The sequence below is a fragment of the Apis florea genome, unplaced genomic scaffold (assembly GCF_048593485.1).
Source record: "Apis florea isolate Af1SG1 unplaced genomic scaffold, ASM4859348v1 contig_3170_pilon, whole genome shotgun sequence".
Classification (NCBI taxonomy): domain Eukaryota; kingdom Metazoa; phylum Arthropoda; class Insecta; order Hymenoptera; family Apidae; genus Apis; species Apis florea.
In genome coordinates this window covers 7,225,373-7,245,087 of record NW_028256714.1, presented here as the reverse complement: position 1 = coordinate 7,245,087, position 19,715 = coordinate 7,225,373, and the positions used below count along the sequence as shown (strand labels likewise).

The 19,715-nt window shown below is 27.7% G+C and overlaps 1 protein-coding gene across 2 annotated transcripts in view; it reads right to left on the bottom strand.

Annotated features, from left to right (window-relative positions):
- The window catches only part of foxo (forkhead box, sub-group O), a 303,094-nt gene that overhangs the window by 112,893 nt on the left and 170,486 nt on the right, over positions 1 to 19,715 (bottom strand). For both annotated transcript variants that reach the window (XM_003692893.4, XM_086910207.1), the window contains 2 exons: positions 932 to 1,053; positions 654 to 848 (listed from right to left, as the gene is read on the bottom strand). In XM_003692893.4, coding sequence (XP_003692941.2) covers positions 654 to 848; positions 932 to 1,053 — 317 coding nt within the window. The remainder of the gene's footprint in view (positions 1 to 653; positions 849 to 931; positions 1,054 to 19,715) is intronic.

Here is a 19,715-nt window from a genome sequence, read left to right as displayed (position 1 = left end):
TTACATTTAATAAAATAATCTATGAATTTGTTGGAAGAATTATATTATCATTTTTTTATTACTAGCGATAGGATTCTTTATAAATTTTTCATCATGTTTAGATGAAGGAAACTTATTTCATAAGCTGCAAATTTTTTTATTTAAAATATATAAACTCAAAATCTTGTATCTTTTTCATCTCTATAGTATTATGTATTGTAGTATTTTATTGTTCTTATACAAATTTTATTTGTATATATTATTTTGATATATTTCTTTTAAATTATTATATCTTATCCATAATAAAAAATAAAATAAATTTCTTTAGTTTACACAATATTAATTTTTTAGTTAATTTATTATTCTTTATTCCTATTTTTCCATTAATTATATTACAAAGTTGATATTTTAGAAAATATCTTACAGAAATTTCATCCGTTACATTTACAGTAATTTTTTTAATTTTCGTATTTTTTTTATTCAACGTCAGATATTCAAATAAAAAAAAATCAGTCATCAAGATTTTCGGTATAAATTCAAAACATTCAACAATACTATAATTATTAATAATTCCTAGCCAAGTTTAGATCAAAGCATAAATAAAACAGAAAAAGAGAAATTGTTGATAAAATTTCAAATACAATGTAATAAGATGCAATCAAGTACAAACTTACCGAAAATCAGGTGAAAGTTGAAATCCACTGCCAGACTGAAGGGGACTGTCTGGAAAGAGATCCAGCCCCTCATTCACACTGTTACTGGGGCTAGTTGTCGTGTCAGCTTGTAACCCACCGTTTTTTAGCGCCTCGATCTTCTTCCTTACCCTACCACGTCGTTTCTCAAATTTGCTCGTCTCCATGGTTATTGCTCTGTGAGTCATCGACAATACCGTGGCAAAACGTGCACCGTGACAACGACCAATTATTTCGCAAAACATATACGATTTACTTACCTTCTACGCGATTTCCCTGGTTTCGCGTCACGATTGATCATCCACCAGGAACTCTTCCCGGTACCTTCGTTCTGCACCCGCATAAATCTGCTGTGTAACGATAAGTTGTGCCTTATAGAGTTCTGCAAACAGAAAGAGAAATATTTCGATCAGAGAAAATTGTGGATAATTAATACGAATTAATTTATAACATTTTTTTTAATCTTTTTAATGAAATTAATGACTCAAATGAGATGTTAAAAGCAAATCTTATATATTACAAATAATCTTATTGTCCTATTTTACATTGAATTGAAATGAAGTATTAAAAAAAAGATTTAAAAAAGTTTATCAAGTTTATATGCAAAATAAATCGGTTCATTATTTTCGCAGATGGAATTTTATATATTTTTATATAAGGTTCACTAAATGTATGGATATTGATTAGATATTGTCATTTTGATTTTCATCAATCGTTATTATTCATAGCAAACAATTATTTCATGTGGATGGAGTTGAATGATTTCAGGAAGATTACATTCTGATATTAGTAATTCTTTTAATAGTGGCTTATAGAAATATGTGATGAACATTAATATTTTTTTAAATGGAATTATATATTTTTTATTGTAACAATATAATTTGATGTCGTTTAGAAAATATTAATTTACTTACGTTCAATCATTGGTTTAAGAAATATTTCAACTTTGTAAAATTCACAATGAAAAATAAAGAGAAGATAATTAATAAAATATCATTTCGCATATTCCTTGTCTTTCATATGTTAAATTTTATAAATTCCAAGTTAAAACTTATCTCATATTAATCATTTTTTAACATGTTTAATGCCTTTTGTAGAAAATATCAAATTATATTAATTGATGCGGTAAAAAAACAAATGATTATCTAAAAAAATTATTAATATCAAAATATATTCTTTTTGAAACTTCATGTGAAATATTTTTTACTACAGATAATAACTGTGATAATTGTGAATTATTATGGAATAACTGTGAAAATTGAGATGGAAATATTTGGTGAATCATCCTGTATAATTAGAATTGTATCGTGTGAATAAAACGATATAAATAAAAAATGAATTCATTAAGTCTTATGCTTAATGACATTTATTACGTTTGTTTCTTATATTTATAATATTTGATACATTATTATGAGTTTTAGAGAAAATGTTTCATCTAATTTTATATGAACTATTATTAATTGGATGAAACATCATAAATGGAAGAATTGGACTTCTATTATATGAATAATCTGGTTATGTGAACATGCTTACCTCCAGCAAGTTCATATAAATGGAATTTGATTGCAATTATTTCAATCGTTCATGTCAAAATACGAATCATTTTTACTATACACTTGATTTCTTTAATAATTCCTTTTTATCATTCAGATAATATATTAACATTGGGTTACATAACAATATTCATTTAATTTCACTTTGCATTGTAAAATAAATATAATTATTAACTCTTTTCTGTCAAATTATTAATTATATTTTATAATTACGTAATAAAGCTCGTTGATATCGAATGAATGTTATTGTTAATATTATTGTTTATTTATCATTTTCTTGAAGTATCTCTAGCAATTTCATTTCAATCATTTTGACATAATCTAATTTTTTTAATCACTTTCACATGATGTTGCATATTTTTTATATAACTGCTCTTTATTATATTATATTTTATTTTTGATTGGATTAGAACTGTTTTAGATCAATGATAAATGAATATAATCTTATTTCTATCATATGGTCATTCATTTATGAATGACAAAATATAAACTTTTTTCTGTTTCCATATCATTTTTACTTTTATAGTTAATGATATATACTTTATTTTTCTCTTTTTACTTTGTTTTTTTTTATTGAAGTGTTGTTATTATTATTATCATATCTTCTTATTATTGTTGTAATATTCTTTTAAACTGTTATATTATTGTTTTTTATATTTTTATATGTATATATAATTTTAAATATTTAAACATATTGTTTAACATACGTTTCGAAAAACATTTTACTGCAATGTTTATAATTGATGTGTATTAACATTATTGCTATTGTTTTTTGTTTCCAAACAATTTATTTCTGTTTTTTTATTGTTAATTATTGTATATTTTTCTTCTTCGATAATAGTCATTACATGTCAATTAAATATATCTCTTTCTTATTGAAAAATATATTTATATGTGTTTATATTAATTGATATTGTATAACCAATTGTATATGATCTTTGTTGCGGTATCATATCCGTTATATAATCTGTTCCGGTGAGTAATTCGCAATCTCCTGTAATATGGTCTATTGTTTTACTACATTGATTACATTTTTTACGCCTATTTTATTAACTACGATTTCTTTCGTCACACATTACATATGCATTTCCTATTATTTCTATTCTCTTCCATACTATTATTATTATTATTATTATTTATTATAATTCTTCTTAATTTAAAAAAAAATATTATAATCAAATCCACATTTTTTCCACAATATTTCTTTATGACAATATCACATTTAAATTTTATTTATCTCCAATATGACGTTACAACAACCTATAAACATTTAAAAAATTCACAGTTTCAGATATAATATACAATCTAAAAGATACACGAATCGAAGAACTTATCAAATTTATGTCAAAATATTTTATCTGCAAAATTTATAATTTCAATGTTTGCAAAAAAAAGTTACAAACATTTAACGATATCCTTTTACCGTTTTATATTTTCGAGGCAACGCGACGACTGCTCGACAAGCTGAACGTTTGCATTCTCAGAGTAGTTTTACGCTATGCACAAAATCGAGTGGAACAATGCGTCATGAGAGATCCCCGTGTTTTATGATCCCTAGACAGAGACGTTCGAAACGGAGTTTGTTCATTAGGCAAATTGAATCGATACAGTCTGAGACCTGGACCCTTCCTCCTCCTTCTAAAAATTTCGAAAAGGTTCTACTCTAATAATAAAAGTAGCGTCGAGAAGCGATAACAATTTCCTTTCGTCTTCGCCCTATAGCAGTATCTATCTGAACCGTGGTATAGTACAGTATGCGCACACAGGCCAGGAGAGACGTGGCTTTTACGTAACGAGGAGGGGTGGCGCGATACCGCGGCACAATAAAAATTACTTTTACCAAATTGATGCTCGTCGTACTCGCTTGAAACTCGCGACACACTCGCGGATTGTTCGCCTGCAACTTTTCGAAATTACAAGGATACGCTCCTATTCCTATCGTACGCTCGAAATGCAGATTTTATTCCGCGCAATCGGTACGATACCCTCGCGGAATTTCAGACATTAAGCGCGAACGAATCTTATTTGACTGGTCGTAAGTGTTTGAAAGGTTTCAGATTACTTTTCGTAGAGGACAAATTTAAAATTGAACGCCGATCTTTTTTGCATTTTTTTTTTTAAATGTATAATTATTCTGGACAGTGATGGAAAAATTATTAAAGATGGAAATAAATTTTTTATATTAATCAGAAATTATATCGTTCAAATATAGCAATTTCTTAAGATACAAATTACAACTTGTAAAAATTCTTCATTGGACAGGTGGATTTAAGAATTGGTCAATTTCTGCTATTGCTTTTTCATTTTGTATAGGTAATTGATGTTTTATTTGCGTCATAGAAATGAATATTCGTAGATTAAAATGAAAGATATACAAAAAAAGAGATACAATATTAAATGATGGTATTACATATCATATATTATACATACTTCTTATTATAGAAAAAGTTAATAAAGTAGAGTATAAATTAAATGTATTTAGATACAAAATTTTTTCAAAAAATCAACACTAATACGTTCCTACGAAACATTAATGAAAGAATAATATATCGATATTCATAATTTTAATAATTGTAATAGTTGAATATCGATATTTATTACGCATTTATTAAATACAAAAATATGTATTAACCATCATAAATTCACATTAGAAACGAACTAATCCACAATTAAAATCATACCAACGTACAATAATCTCGATAAAAAACAGTATCGTGCAATCATTCGTGTCTTGATAATCTGTGCGCACGTTTCAGTGGATCCAGTTGCAAATAAATCTGCAAAATAGGTATAGCTCATTACACTATAACGTTTCCTTTCTTTACTGCGGATTTTGTTCTTAAAGCTTGACCTATCGACGTGCAACCAAGGAATATGCATAGAGAGAGAGAGAGAGAGAGAGAGAGAGAGAGAGAAAGTTAAAATATTTATCGGCAAAAGGCGATTGCTTGTCACGATGAGGATACTCTTATCGATCGATCCACAATTCTTTTTACCTTTTCTTTCGGTGATAGACTCTCGTAGCAGGGTTCACGATAGCGATCCAGCTATTCGAGTCGTTCGATCGCGGGCTATACACCGAGAGTTTACAGCCCTATCATTTCCCTCCCTTTATCGGCGTTACACTTCGAAGATGAAGACATTTTTGGCGCCGCTATTCTGATTTTTAAATCGATCTCGGTCGTTCGCATTCCCGAGAGGGGCGAAAAGAATCAATCGGCCGACGAATTTATTTTTCGCGGCTTTACAACAAACGGCCGTTCTCTTTTATCGCGAAACATTTTATGTTCTTTTTCTTTTTTTGTTTTCTGTTTTTTTTTTTTTTTTGATATTGTTTTTTCTTTTGATTAAATTTAATTCGGAAATTTTAATTCATTCATTCAAATATGTAGAATGTTAATATGCATGGGATACTTTTGGAAAATCGATTTTAAACAAAAACGTAAAAAAATATCGAGCAAGCAAGGTTTATTTATTAATTAAATTATAAGCAATTGAAGAAGTTTAGCCTCAGATGAAGCGAGATAGAGAGAGATAGTTCTATCTTCATCATCGTGCTTTGTTTTTCGCTTCATTTAACTCGAACTTAAACTTAATTTAATAAATAAACCTTAACCCACATTTTTATATTATATTTTTTGTGTTTATTTTTATCTTCAGACCTTTCAAAGATGTTTTACGAATATTTTAATAAAAATTATTGTAGATTCTTCTACTGTTAATCTCTTAAAAATTTACAAATAAGATTTTTGTCGAACGAATCGATTTGTTTTAGAAATTGTAAATTTCATTCAATAGTTTCGTTCGAGTTTCTATTAATAAATAGAGATTAATATTAGAAGACTGAAAAAGAGAAAACAATTAAAAATTAAAAAATTTTAATTAAATGAAAGTTTGAAATAACACGAGCTTACGAAAAATCTTCATTGCTTACGATTATTCTTCTTTAGATAATTACGATAAAGATAATTATGATATAGATAATATATAAAAAATTTACTAAAAAGAATTTAAGAATTTTAATTTTATAATATATTAGTTAAGTTAAAAAATGGAATTGATAGTAAATGGAAATTGAAATTCTTTATATTCTGCAATAATATTTTTGTAAAATTCTTTGAATTATCGTAAGTTTCTTTTTTCAATATAATCGAATCATAAAACATCTGTTGACTTATAGACGCAGCGTATGTTGCGATACGTATTTTTCATTTTTTGAGTCTTTGTATCGAATAATATTTCACAAATGTACACATCAAAAGGTACATATCGTGATAAAAAACGAGAATCGAAAATGGGAAAAGAATTGAACAAACTGGCGTAGTAACAAAAGGAGGAAATAAAAGGGACAAACGTTGTCGGGGCAAATTTTTTCTTTGATTAGTACAATGAACGAGAAGTGTAGTTAAAACAACTCGCGATATGACCGTTGTCAGACTTTATTCCAGTTATTGAAATACAGAAAACGTTTGCGCTTGCAACATTCATATAGGAATACTCATAAAAAGAACGAGATCTCGACGAATATCGGGGAAAAACGAAACTTAAATTTTATTGGTAAAATCGATCGGCAAACTTTCAACGTTAATGGTATCCACTCTGTTGAAAATATCGCGACGATAAACTATGGATTTCTGAAATAAAGCATTTTTTTACTTTTGTCATAATATATTTGATTATCCTCTTTCCTTGATCGTATTACATTATTTACATTAAAAATAAATTTCTCTTAATTATTTGAAAAGAATTGATAATTGATTAAAAATTTTGTTATATATTTTTTATTATAAAATTGCTGAAATAAAATATAGAAAAATCTACTATTCGAAATTATTGACTTTTTTGTGTACATTTATTGAAAATTTTCGAAAAAATATTTCACACGATATTAAATTTTTCAATCTGATTTTACTTTTGTTATTGTCTCATTAGAATCACTTAACCATAAAATACAAAATAAACGTGACATGCAATGCTTTTTCGTATCACAGGAATTTGAGGATTACTTACGTAGTCTTCTTACGATTTTCGTGTCACACGCAATATTATCGATTCAGTATAGAACACGAGCACTGTTTTGTAGCATTAATAGTTGGAATTAAGTGAAACTTATTCGTAAGAAAATATAAATAAGATATAGATCAAAATTTTAGAATAAAGTATATGTACTTTTCAACTTAATCATACTTACGTGTATATGCATAATTTAGATAATTATGAAATATTTAAATTTATTATACTTTTATTATATACTTTAATGTCTTCTAGTTTTATCACTATTGTACAAAAGAGTATTTTTATAATGTAAAAAGTAGAAGAAAAATATTATTTAGCAATTTCTTGAACTCGAAATGCTTCACAAAATATAATTTTATTATTTCGATCAAATATTTTATTTAATTGATCTCCAAGAGAACGAAGATTTAAATTTGCTATATATGTAAAGAAAATAGCATTTTTGCAGTTATTTCATTAGAAATTACTGACATTGTTAAATGAATGAGTTTGATAAATTATAAAAGATTCAGTTTTGCAATTATTTAAAATAAGTATATTTTTAACCATTGTACGATTCTATCAAAATTTGATGATCTCTTTTGCATTTTATCAAAAATAGAAAATGAAGTGAAAACAAGTGAAGAAGAAAGAGAGCAGAATAAACAAAACATGCTGATGAGAGAAATACAGCGATAAAATTTTTCAATTTATAATTTTTTAAAATAAACTTTTTATCATATTATATTTTCAAGTTTTTTTTGATTAAAATAAGAATGAACATGATTTAATTTGGATAATTTATTAAACAAATTATAACTTTCGTTTTGATCTATGAAATAAGTATAATCCAAATTATACGCGTTGTATCTTAATTTTAAGAATTTCACAAATAACTGATAAAAGTTTCATTTAAAAAAAATAACAATAATAATAGAAAGCAAAGAATTTGTGCGAGTTTTAATTGCATTAATATTATTTTACTAAAAATTCGAATTAAGTTATCGTAACGTGAATGAATTTTATGCAATATATCAAAAATTTGTCTACTCTTTACTTTGAGTTTATCGTTATTGAATGCATATCATGAATAATCTTGTATAGGAAAATGATGACGCGTGAAAAATTCGTTCTTTCGTTTTAACCGCAAGAATTCATAAATCATGGTGTTATAAACGAGATTCTTATTGATCTTAAAATTAAATCTCGTTTAATTATTACAATTAACTTATAAATATAACAATTGAGTGTACCATATTGATAATTCATGCAGGATTAATTACAATATTAAAATTTCTAAAAATAATAATTTAAGTGAAATTAAAAAATTAAAAAATTGTTTTATCAACAAACGATATGCATGAGAAAATGTTTTTTTCTTTTTTGAATTTTTGATAAATAATAATATTTAAATCAGAATATAAAAATGTAAACTGGATACCATATTGAAAATTCATCTTTTATGCGTAGCATATTGCTATTAGCTCAGTTGTATAGCAGATTTCTTTTAAAGCTTTAATAAATGAAGATCTTTTCGTAGCTATTAATTATGTGCTGTATTATGCATATCTGTATATACAGTAGCGAGCAAAAATATAAATTTGCTTAACGCTTGTCTTGTCTAAAAAAATGGAATAATAATTTCAATCATAAAGTTTGATATAATAATATAATTATAATTACAAATTGAATTTAAAAAATAAAATGTAATATTTTATTTTTATTTATATTAATAATTATACAAAGTATTTTCAAAAATAAGACTATGGACAAAGTTTTTCATTTTAAGATCATATTTATAAGTTTTGACATTTTGAATTAATATTTTTTCTGATTTCCATAGTTTACGAACCATATTTGTTGTTAAATTATATAATTGTGATTTTTATATTGTATCTTTTCTGTTATGCATATATTCATATATGACGAATTCTCGAATCTGCATTATGCTGCATTTTATTCGTCGAAAAATTTTAATTACGAAACCAATTTTTTATTATTTTCGCTATATATTTTAGATCCTCGTCTCCACAAAAAAATTACTTCATCTTCATTATATCCGAATGAAATTAACAACTGCCAAAATTTTATAAAATATTTTACAAAATATCGCTCCTTTTAATTCTTCAATTATTTATTCAATTTTTTCTTCGTATTTCTTATTTCTTCAATTTTTATATAAAAAAAAAATCTCCATAATGGATCTTCGAATTTCATAGTTTATTTTACTTTGGATGTTCGACGAGATTCAGAATCGATTTATATTCTCATCGGGCTATATCATTTTCTTTCAATCATCCATCAACCCATTCTTTTTTTTCTTCAATCTTTAAACTAATTCTTTTCAAAGAAGAACGAATAGTTTATTGATTAGTCCTTTTTATTAATTTTTTTGGTATCTTTGTACATTTCAAGCGAATATATCGCGAAATTTCATATCTCTCTATCGGAAATAATTCGTGGTTCTTTGTCGAAATTGAGGCACAATCATGTTTTTCTTATCTTGGTCACTATTGTCTATTTCACGTCACATTTACTTGCAATTTCACGTAGCGATAATCCTTTATCATACAGAGAAATGCTCGTTTTCCTTTTTTCTTCGCTGAGTGGTTTCATATTGAATTTCGCGATTTAAATTTGAAAGACCGAGAAAATATATGGATTTTGCAAAACGTATTACTTTCCATAATCGTCAACAGATGATAATTCCTAATTATTTCTATTCCTTTGTGAATATTCATCTACGTTACATTTCTAAAACGAGATGTGCGAAATTATAAAAACAAATCAAACTATTATTTTTGAAAAAAACTATTCTTAATTAGTAAATTGAAATTATTAAATATTTACAATTTTGCTTCTCATAATATATATATATATACATTATTTCAAAGAATAAGATAAAACATATATAGATAAAAATATAATTCCTATATTATATATCTACAGTAAATTGCACGCAATCTAAGAAACGCTCTGCCTTTTTTTCGAGGTTAGTATCGTGACACAAAATCCCATAAGACGTCATGTCTATCTTCCACCTCGTCCGTGCCTCTAGCCACTACTACTATCAGAAACGCCCACAGCGAAGACCGGGCCGCCATCTACCAGTCAAACACTTCGAGAGGCGAAGTGATCCGTTGGTGAAAACCCGATATTCTGACAGCGATACTGACACGGTCGGTCCAAGCGAATGACATAATTTCACGGTGGACAGTCTTCTTGCATATCGCGATACTTTTCGTAGGCGAGGAGTGGCGCGGAACGAAAGGGACAGGATACATTGTAGGTCGTGCTCTCTATATCGGGGAGTGGCTCGTTGACTCGCTCGGTGTCCAGAGTCGTAGTCCTCCGTGACCGCCGATAAACTCGCCGACACTTTCGTCAAAAACCGTATAAAGTCTGCGGAAACGGCCCTCGTTGTCATGGCGAAAGGAACGAAAGCTACGAAGACTCGCGTCACGGACAACCGAACCTGGTTATCTCGCGACCGAATGGACTGTATAACGCGCAATTTATGGAGCATATACATACTTGTCCTTCCCTTCCTCCAATGGAATGTTCGCTATCTTCCGCAGCACGATAAGGGAAACTGGAAAGTCCCTCTCGCTCCTTCGTGACGAAAGTGCGAACCACCGTTTCGTTTAAGTACAACCGCCCCGTAATCGGGTCCCGGATTAATGACCATCGTGAAACTATACGTGGAAATTAACCGTGCCGGAACGATGTGGCGTCAAGACTGGGGCATTAACGTTGCTTTTTCGTTGTTCTGGTATTCGCTGCTCTATGTCTCGGTCGTTGAGAAATTTTAGGCTCGATCGTTCGAAGCGGTAAATTGATTGTTCCTTGTTTCTAACTTTTTATATAAAATGAAAAAATAATGTTGGTTGGGTTGAAGTATTGGGGAAATAATAATTCGGTTGAATCAATGGATTTTTACAAAATGTTCATTTGAAAAGTTTCAATGCAAATACATATATATATATGTATATATATTGAAAACAATTTTTGCGAAAAATGTTAAAATAGAAAAATTTCATGGTTTCGAGGGAAATGTAACTACTTTTATTTTTTAATTCTGGTTTCAAGATTATTTGAAAGTTTCTTTTTTTAAATGAAAATTTTATATTTTTATTCGTAGATTCGTATTCTATCTAAAAGAAAAAATTGTTTGTATGAATTATTTTTTAATTATACTTCGTCTTGAGTAAAATTTATTGGAATTAAAATTAAATTCCTGAAGAAAATGGAAAATTAAGCAATATCAACGAAGCAATAATTTTTAATAAAATAATAATAACAATTTTGTGTGATTTTCAAAATCGAAATCGAAACTTTTTCTTCTCAAAATAAGAATCTATATAAAACTATAAAAAATTAAATTTCATACAAAAATATATTTCATTAAAAAAAAATAAGTAACCTTAAAATATCCATCCAAATAGAAATAAACAAAAGAATTGTATTTTTCGAAACAGTGAAACTTATGTATTTAATACTTTTCCCAAAAATGGTTTGTTCTTCAATATTTAATTGAACTTGAATAATTATATCTAAATAAGATAAATCGTAAATTGCAAAAATATTATCTATTTTAAACGATTCAGTTAATGTAATCGAAAATAATAATGAAAACATTGAAAATAACAAATCAAAAATAGATTAAAAGTGAAAAAAAAAATTTAACAAAATTACTTAAAACATTAAAGGAATATGTAAGAATCGGTGTAACACGTGGTGTAACATTTATGCTTTTAATAATGTAACACTGATGACAAAGGAAAACATCCATTTCTACTAAATTTTTGAACTGATCAAAATTGTTTATCGTATTATTTATCTCAATTTCATTTTTTAAACACGTATTTCATCTATTCGATGCAATTCGTCACAGAGAATTCGCAATGACAACGGTCAAGACAAGCACCGATTTGAATAATAAACCACGATCGTTAGTCAAATCTGACACGAATGCTTTAATTTTTCATTCGCACGTGAGCATAAAGATGAGTGAGCTGCCGAGCCCGTCCACGATCGATAGGTACACTGTCATCGAATTCATTTTTAAATCATGTTCACCCACGAGCTTCTATCATTTCTGAACTTTCTTGCATGCACGCTTCATTCCTGTATCAATATGTGTATGCATCGACTGTATGCACTATATTAATAGGCCACACAATAATTACACGCTATATTTTTAATTTTCAAATATTTTAAATACCGCAATTTAAAAATAAATTCGAATGAATTTTAATTATAGTTTCTTTCAAAAGATAAACAGAAAGAAAAACATGTCAAATAAGGCATAAAAGATGCGTAAAATGATATAATATACTGATAACGATAAAAATTCAGTCAAATTGCGGTAAACACGAATGAAAGGAAACAGAGGTTTGTTAATGCGGAGGATGTGGCTTTTGTCTTGTCAGTACACCATCTTTCTACAACTCCTCTTTATGGGAAGGAAGTAGATAGTAAAGTTGCGGTTTGCGGACACTCAAAAACCGCACATTCCACATATATCACGGTTGCGGTGCTAAACATATTTCAAGAAAAAAAAAAAAAGATTGTTTTGTCGTTGAAAACACGAGAAGAATAGCTCTAATGTGATCATCACTTGTCTAAACTATGTTTAATGTAGAAAACAAAATTTTAAAATCACGCTTAATTTTTGTAAATTTCTCATTCATTAAAATATAATAATCTTGTGTATAATACGTACAATATACACACAATTGTATACACAATATTACAATTCAACAATATATAATCATACTTTGCGAACAAAATGTAATTATTTAATAATTAAACTATTTATAAATGATATAGCCAATGCAAATATCTACAAATGATTGTAAATATATATCCACTCAAACCACAAGAGATTAAAATCTATTTCTATTTTCCAAAAGCAATTGGAATTTCTTATCGATCCTCTTTCTACGATGATTTTGATTTTAACAATGATTATAGCATATATATTATATATTTTAAAACACGTACGACTGTAGCTTTTAATATGACTTTGTGTCACATTTATATTCTAAAGTAATTATGTAGATAGCGATGGACAAGCAATCGACCAAGACTGTCAACAAGACCATCGCAGCAATCTACACGAACGTCTTGGTATACATTAAATTCAATTCCATTGACGAGGTTAATTTCGTAAAAAGCATTTGTCGGACGATAGATAAAGGATCGATCACGTAGTCGCTTAATACCTACATATTTGTATTCTATCCGCCTAGAGTCGCACAGTGGCCAAAATGCTTGATGTATGACAACAGTTCCTTTTCATATAAATCACCTGTGTGAATGTATATTTAAGAGGCTTCTTATATTTCGTATATGGATTTTCATTTCATTTCATTATATTTGTAGATTTGAGTTAAATAACAGACTTTTCCACTTTCGAAGTTGACAAATATTAAGCAATTATGTATTAATTGTAATGATTAATGTCAATTATAATAGCTATGCCTTTTGAAAAAAATATTAACCAAGAATTACAATTGTCATTTTTAAACGAGTCAACTATTGGAGTTATAATTAGAAATTGTAATTGCTTTTGAACGATCAATTTTTCTTTCGATAGTTTTACAATTACATTTCGTTTATAGTGAAATCAAAAATTCTTGCCGACACTCTTCATATAGTAATACTCGATTGCTTGATGGAAATTCCTTTGCATACAAATAATTTTTAAATACAGATTTTTCTTTATTTTGGTACGTTTTATAACATCTATTTATATAAAAATTTTCAATAAGGTCATATATCGAAACTTTCTCAATATGCTAATTTAAGTAAGTGAAAATTGCAGATGCATATAATAAGATTTTTGAATTTATCAACTTCAAATTCGAATTCAAAGATGCAAGAAATATTGACTTTTAAAATGGTAAATACGAATAATAAATAATTTAGATTTTTTCCTCTTTTATCGCATTATATTAATAAAAATATAACATTTTATTTTCCAATTAAGTATTTTCTTTGCAAAATGTGTTATATTTTAGTAGCACCAATTGAACTAATATAACTAATAATTAGATTTTTTATAAGATCTGATGAAATAAAAGTTTCTGTTAATTATTTCATTTTTTTTTTATTCTTTGCTTTCAATTATTAAAATAAAGAACAATGAAAACATGCGAGGAAATAACAAACGTGCAATGTCACTCAATCACTCGTTTCCTCATTGATAGATATACTTCTTGTCTTCGGGCTAGAGGTCATCATATTTAATTAAATTGAAAATATAATTATCAATAATTACATTTTCACTCTTATAAAATAATTAAAAAAAAATAAATCTAGATTGTTTCTTTATAGTTTTATAATTTTAGAAGTCATTATCTTGAATGAAACGAGAGCACATTTACATTAAAAATGTAAATTCTTTATATTTTGAAATTCTAAATTCATATTTCAAGTTCTTATATTGATAAAAATTAACAAATACGCTTTTCGATTTTAAATAAATGCATTAATTATAATTTATTTAATACAGTTAAAAAACTAGTGCAAAAGTAGAATATTAGATTAAGTATAAAAATATTCCATATAACTTTGTTACATTTTCTCGTTTCAGATTTATTTAAATGAAAAACAAATTGAATCTTCTATTCTCTTTTTGATCCTACTTTATTGTTCAATGTTATTTAAATCAGTATTTTAGCTATCTTGTCGACAAAACTATATTTATATTCGTTTTATATATAATTTAATTAGGATTTAATTATATTTTCTAAAAATTATATTACTTCTAAATACAATATTCCAAAAATAATATTTTATTTTGATCTACATAGACATAATGTGCTCTAGTATGGCTAAGAAGTAAAGAAGTAATAGAGATGTGCACATTTCTAAGTGATTTATTGCAGAAATTATAATTAAGAGTTTTGTTAAAATGACAAATTATAAGATTATTTTAAAAAATTAACGAAAAATATTCATTATCGAATTTTCTTAAGTATTGATAATATGGATGTTAATTAATTTGATTAAAAATTTCAAAATCATTTGATAGAATACAATAATATTCTAAAAAAAGAAAAAGAAAAAAGTAAAAATTATAGGTTTTGCAAGTTTCGATACAAGTTTACATTTTTAAATTAGAATTGTTTTAGGAAATTAAAAATGAGATTTTAATAAGTATCGTTTTCTTCTCTTCTGAAAATCTATTGAAAGAAAAGAATATTGTTTTTTTCTATATTGCAGAAGAATTATTAATAAATGAATAAGAGAAAAACGAAAAGAGATAAGTTATATTATTTCTAAAATTTGGCAGTGTACTTTCCGATGTTAAAAGTTAATAAAATAACACTTTAGATAACTTATTATAATAAATTATTATAATAAAAGGATAGTTTGTAATTGCAAAAGTTGTAAAAAATTTTATTTGCTGCAAAATGTTATTTTTACTCGATATAAAATGTTTACATAAGGTAATTTAATTAATTTTTCATTCTGTGCGTGGCGATTTAATTCAAAACTGATTTTTCTCTGTCAATATACTGTAGTTTTTGAAGCGCAATAGGAATTAAATAACAAAGTGTCGTTAACTCATTAATTCTGAATAATTTTTATAAACATTATATATAAATGGCAGAATAATAAAGCATAATACAAAGAATTTTAATACTTCACGAAGTTGCAAGATCAAAACAGGAAAAAAGATAGAGTAGTTATTTTCAACGTTTTTCCATTTGCTTTTAATGCATTAAAAATTTTGCTGTATGGAGAGAAATGAAATTGATGAGATTGTCGCGACATGAATAATCGAACTGGTAGATTTAATTTAATTCCCAAAGTAAAATCCAAAAATTATACGTGCACCTATCTACAATTAATTTTTACCAGTGTATGCATTAATTACCATAAATTAAATTAATAATCACGATGATGTTACAGGTGAAAAGCTTGCTAAAGATAAAATATTTATACACTTTTGTACGATACAAATGAAGTATAATTATCGTGTACGCGTATTTTAATTACAAATAGAAAAAAACGAAAAAATATAAAATTTACACGAATTATTTTAAAATTTTTATTTTAAAATAAATAACACGAAACTATCGAAAACTTATCGAAAAAATATTAAATATAAATTAACTATAACGTTTGAATGTTTATTGCGTTAACGAGTAATTTGCCTTAACAACATTTTAAATATATTTAAAATATATTTAAAATGTTGTTATATTTATTAATTATCATCAATTTTATTAAAAATTTCCTATTCCCAAACTATTTTTATTATTATATATATCCTCTATTCTTAAAAAAAGTTTTATTTTCGATATAATTAAGATTCGAACAAATTTTCCTTTATCGTCTCATTATCCTAAAATCATATCCTCAATCGTAACTAAGCAAAAAATAAAAAGATATCCAAAGATAAGAAGAAAATTTCCACGGGACGTGAGACGAATTTAAAAATATTCCAAAATACCGACAGAAATAAAAAAAAAAAAAAAAAAAGCCAAAAGTCGCGATAACCAGAAAAATCAAGAAAACCAGCTCAAAGGGCAGAAGAAAACGCATTTCTCTAGAGTCTGGGATGAACGCCAAGAGAGATATCCAGCAGACAATGCTCTATGCCGTGTAATTCTGCGACAAGGAGATTCGGTTAATTCGGCCGGAGACTCGCAAGCTGTACAAGAGAGCCGGATTCCGCCCGATTGCAACCACTCAAATCAGAAATCCAGACTGGCAGCCAAATGCAAGATCGAACGTTCAATTCCGGGACTGTCGGTGAACTGGCAACGTTGACTGAGGGTAGATCCCTCGAATGAGCCGGGGGGGACAAGAAAGGAGAAGAGGTGGAAAAATGAACGGCAAAGGACAATCGCACGCGGGGGATGGAGCGAGAGAGGAAGGACGAAGACATCGAGGGAGAGAGAGAGAGAATAACAGAAAGAACGGTAGAAGTGGATATAAGGGAGAAACAGTGAGCCAATTCGCTAATCCCGATTTCCGATCGCGAGCATCGATTCATGTATTTACGTTAACAGCTCCAATCAGTTTCCTCTCCATTTCCTTACTTTCAGATACCGAGAAAACGGTATTACCAGATGCGTTCCACTCGGGTCGTTTCCGTCTTTGATGATCGTCCGATTCTCGTGTCCCGCTCTTTCACCACTTTCATTTCCTGTTTCTTCTCGATCTCGCCAATATTCCTAATTGTTCCAAAGTTGACGATATTGTTGATCGTGTCCGGAAAAGATTACGCGAAAATATTTTATGAATATATTTTATAAATTAATCGGAAAAATTGTACGAAAACTTCGCAATAGTTCATGTCTGTTCATTGTATAATTTATTTATAATAATAATAAGATTTTGTATTATTATATAATAGATATATATTTTTAATAAATGAAATAGAACAAGAAAGAATAGAATTATATTTTTGATTTTGATACATGTTAATATAAAATTATATAATATAGTAATTGTTCAATACATTAGCATGATATACGTGTTGAATCAATTTGAAGTTTTAAGTTTCAATATTTACGTGTAATAACGTTAAAATTTCAATTAGATTATTCTGATTTATAAACGCAAATATTATATATCGAAATTCACTCGCAAGTTTCAAGTTAGTATTTCTCGTGTCTTCTAAATACAAAAAAAAAAAAAAAAGAAAGAAAGAAAGAAAAAAAATTCACAATAGAACTTATAAATATTTTCCGTATAATGGTTACCGCGATATTTTATATTTTTAAAAATTTATATAAATTCATCAAGTTTCATTTTTATAAATTAAAATTATGAGCATAAATGTAAACTTTAATTTGCAAAACATATTCTTTACTCTTCACGATTCTATTATTTTCCTCCAATAATATATCATTCCCTATGTAATTACGTTTTACAAAACATAATATTAACATTTATATTATGAAACCATTAACATTTACAATCCCTCCTCAAAGGAAGCAATAATACAAGAATGGAAGAAATTCAAACTCGGACATTTTTTTGCCACTCGTTTGCCACGCTCGACGCGATATAAATCGATCCCCTGGCGACCGTGGGCAAAGTATATCAGACAAAGGTAATTAATATTAACACGCGAACAACCGACCACGTCAGCGATGTTGCTTCCAATAAAGTCTCCTCGCGAAAGCCCACAAATCTCCCCACGAGAAAGAAACTCCTCGTCGGCTGACTTCGTCCGGCTCCAAAGAGGAGAGCAGCAAGAGGTTTCCAGCGGCCAGATAAAGAAACACTATATTGTAATCTGAGAAATTCGGCAGTCCACGTCCTCCTCTGCGGTAATAGATTCCTTTATCGACTTCAACCTCGGACCAGACCTTGTCCCGGTTTCATTCTCCTCCTCTTCCTCCTCCTTCTTCTCTCTTCTATCGCGGTTGAAATATCGCGGCAAATAGAAAAGAGGCGGCCGGTATCAAGAGAGGTTGAAAAGTTTATCGTGGCATAGGTGCAGATAATTGATCGAAAACTCCTTCGTCCACTTGTTTTCCCAACTTTCTTCCCAACGTCACTGGTAATTTCTCAATAGACATGAATAGATCCGTCCGAGGCACCGATCGAGAATCAACTTTTAAATTATCTGCGTTTCTAAATTAACCTGTCGCGTTAATAAACTTTGGACGAAAGATGTCAACGAGGGATCAATTTCATCGATTTTTTTTTTTTCAAACGGATACGGAGAATTTGAAAATAGTATATACAGGATGGAATAATTTTTTTTTTCTGAAGTTTCGTTTTCGAGAAATAAAGTATGATCTTTATGAAGAAAGTAGTATTCGTAACATAAATAATAATACGTGAGTATGCTATGCTAAATATGTTTTGCATATCTAAGTTTAATATTTCTTCAGTAAGCCTCAATTATCTAATTGCACCAGTTTCAAAATTATAATTGAATGAATATTAATATGAGTCGTATCTTTAATCATCAAAAATTCCTTTTATTCCTCGCCTGACCTAATCCAATCTAATTTAAATCTGAAAAGTTTTTTCACGAAAATATATATATATATGTATTTTCCATATATGAATAGATGAAGATATACATAAAAACATGTCATTACAAAATCTATCAATTTGCAATGAAATGAAAATTGAAATTTCGATTTTAAAGATTCGATAAAATTGGCAAATTGAATATGACTTTATCATATATTCTATTATCGGCAGTTTCTAACCGAGCTAGAGTTTATAAACTTCTTAATTTCTTTGTCCGTGTTAAACAACATGTAATAAGCTATTATATAAAAAGGATATGCAAAATTCTCGAAGAGTTTGAAAAATTAAAAGGCAATAATCCATTATGATTTCTCTAGTTATTTTTAATTTAGCCAAGCAAAGTTATGCACGCAACAACGGGAAAAATAAAATTAGTAATAAACAATAAAAAGCAAATAATCTGTAAGAATATTTTGTATTACTTACTAACATTAGAACTGGCCTGTAATATTTAAGTATCTACTTTACATATAAATGA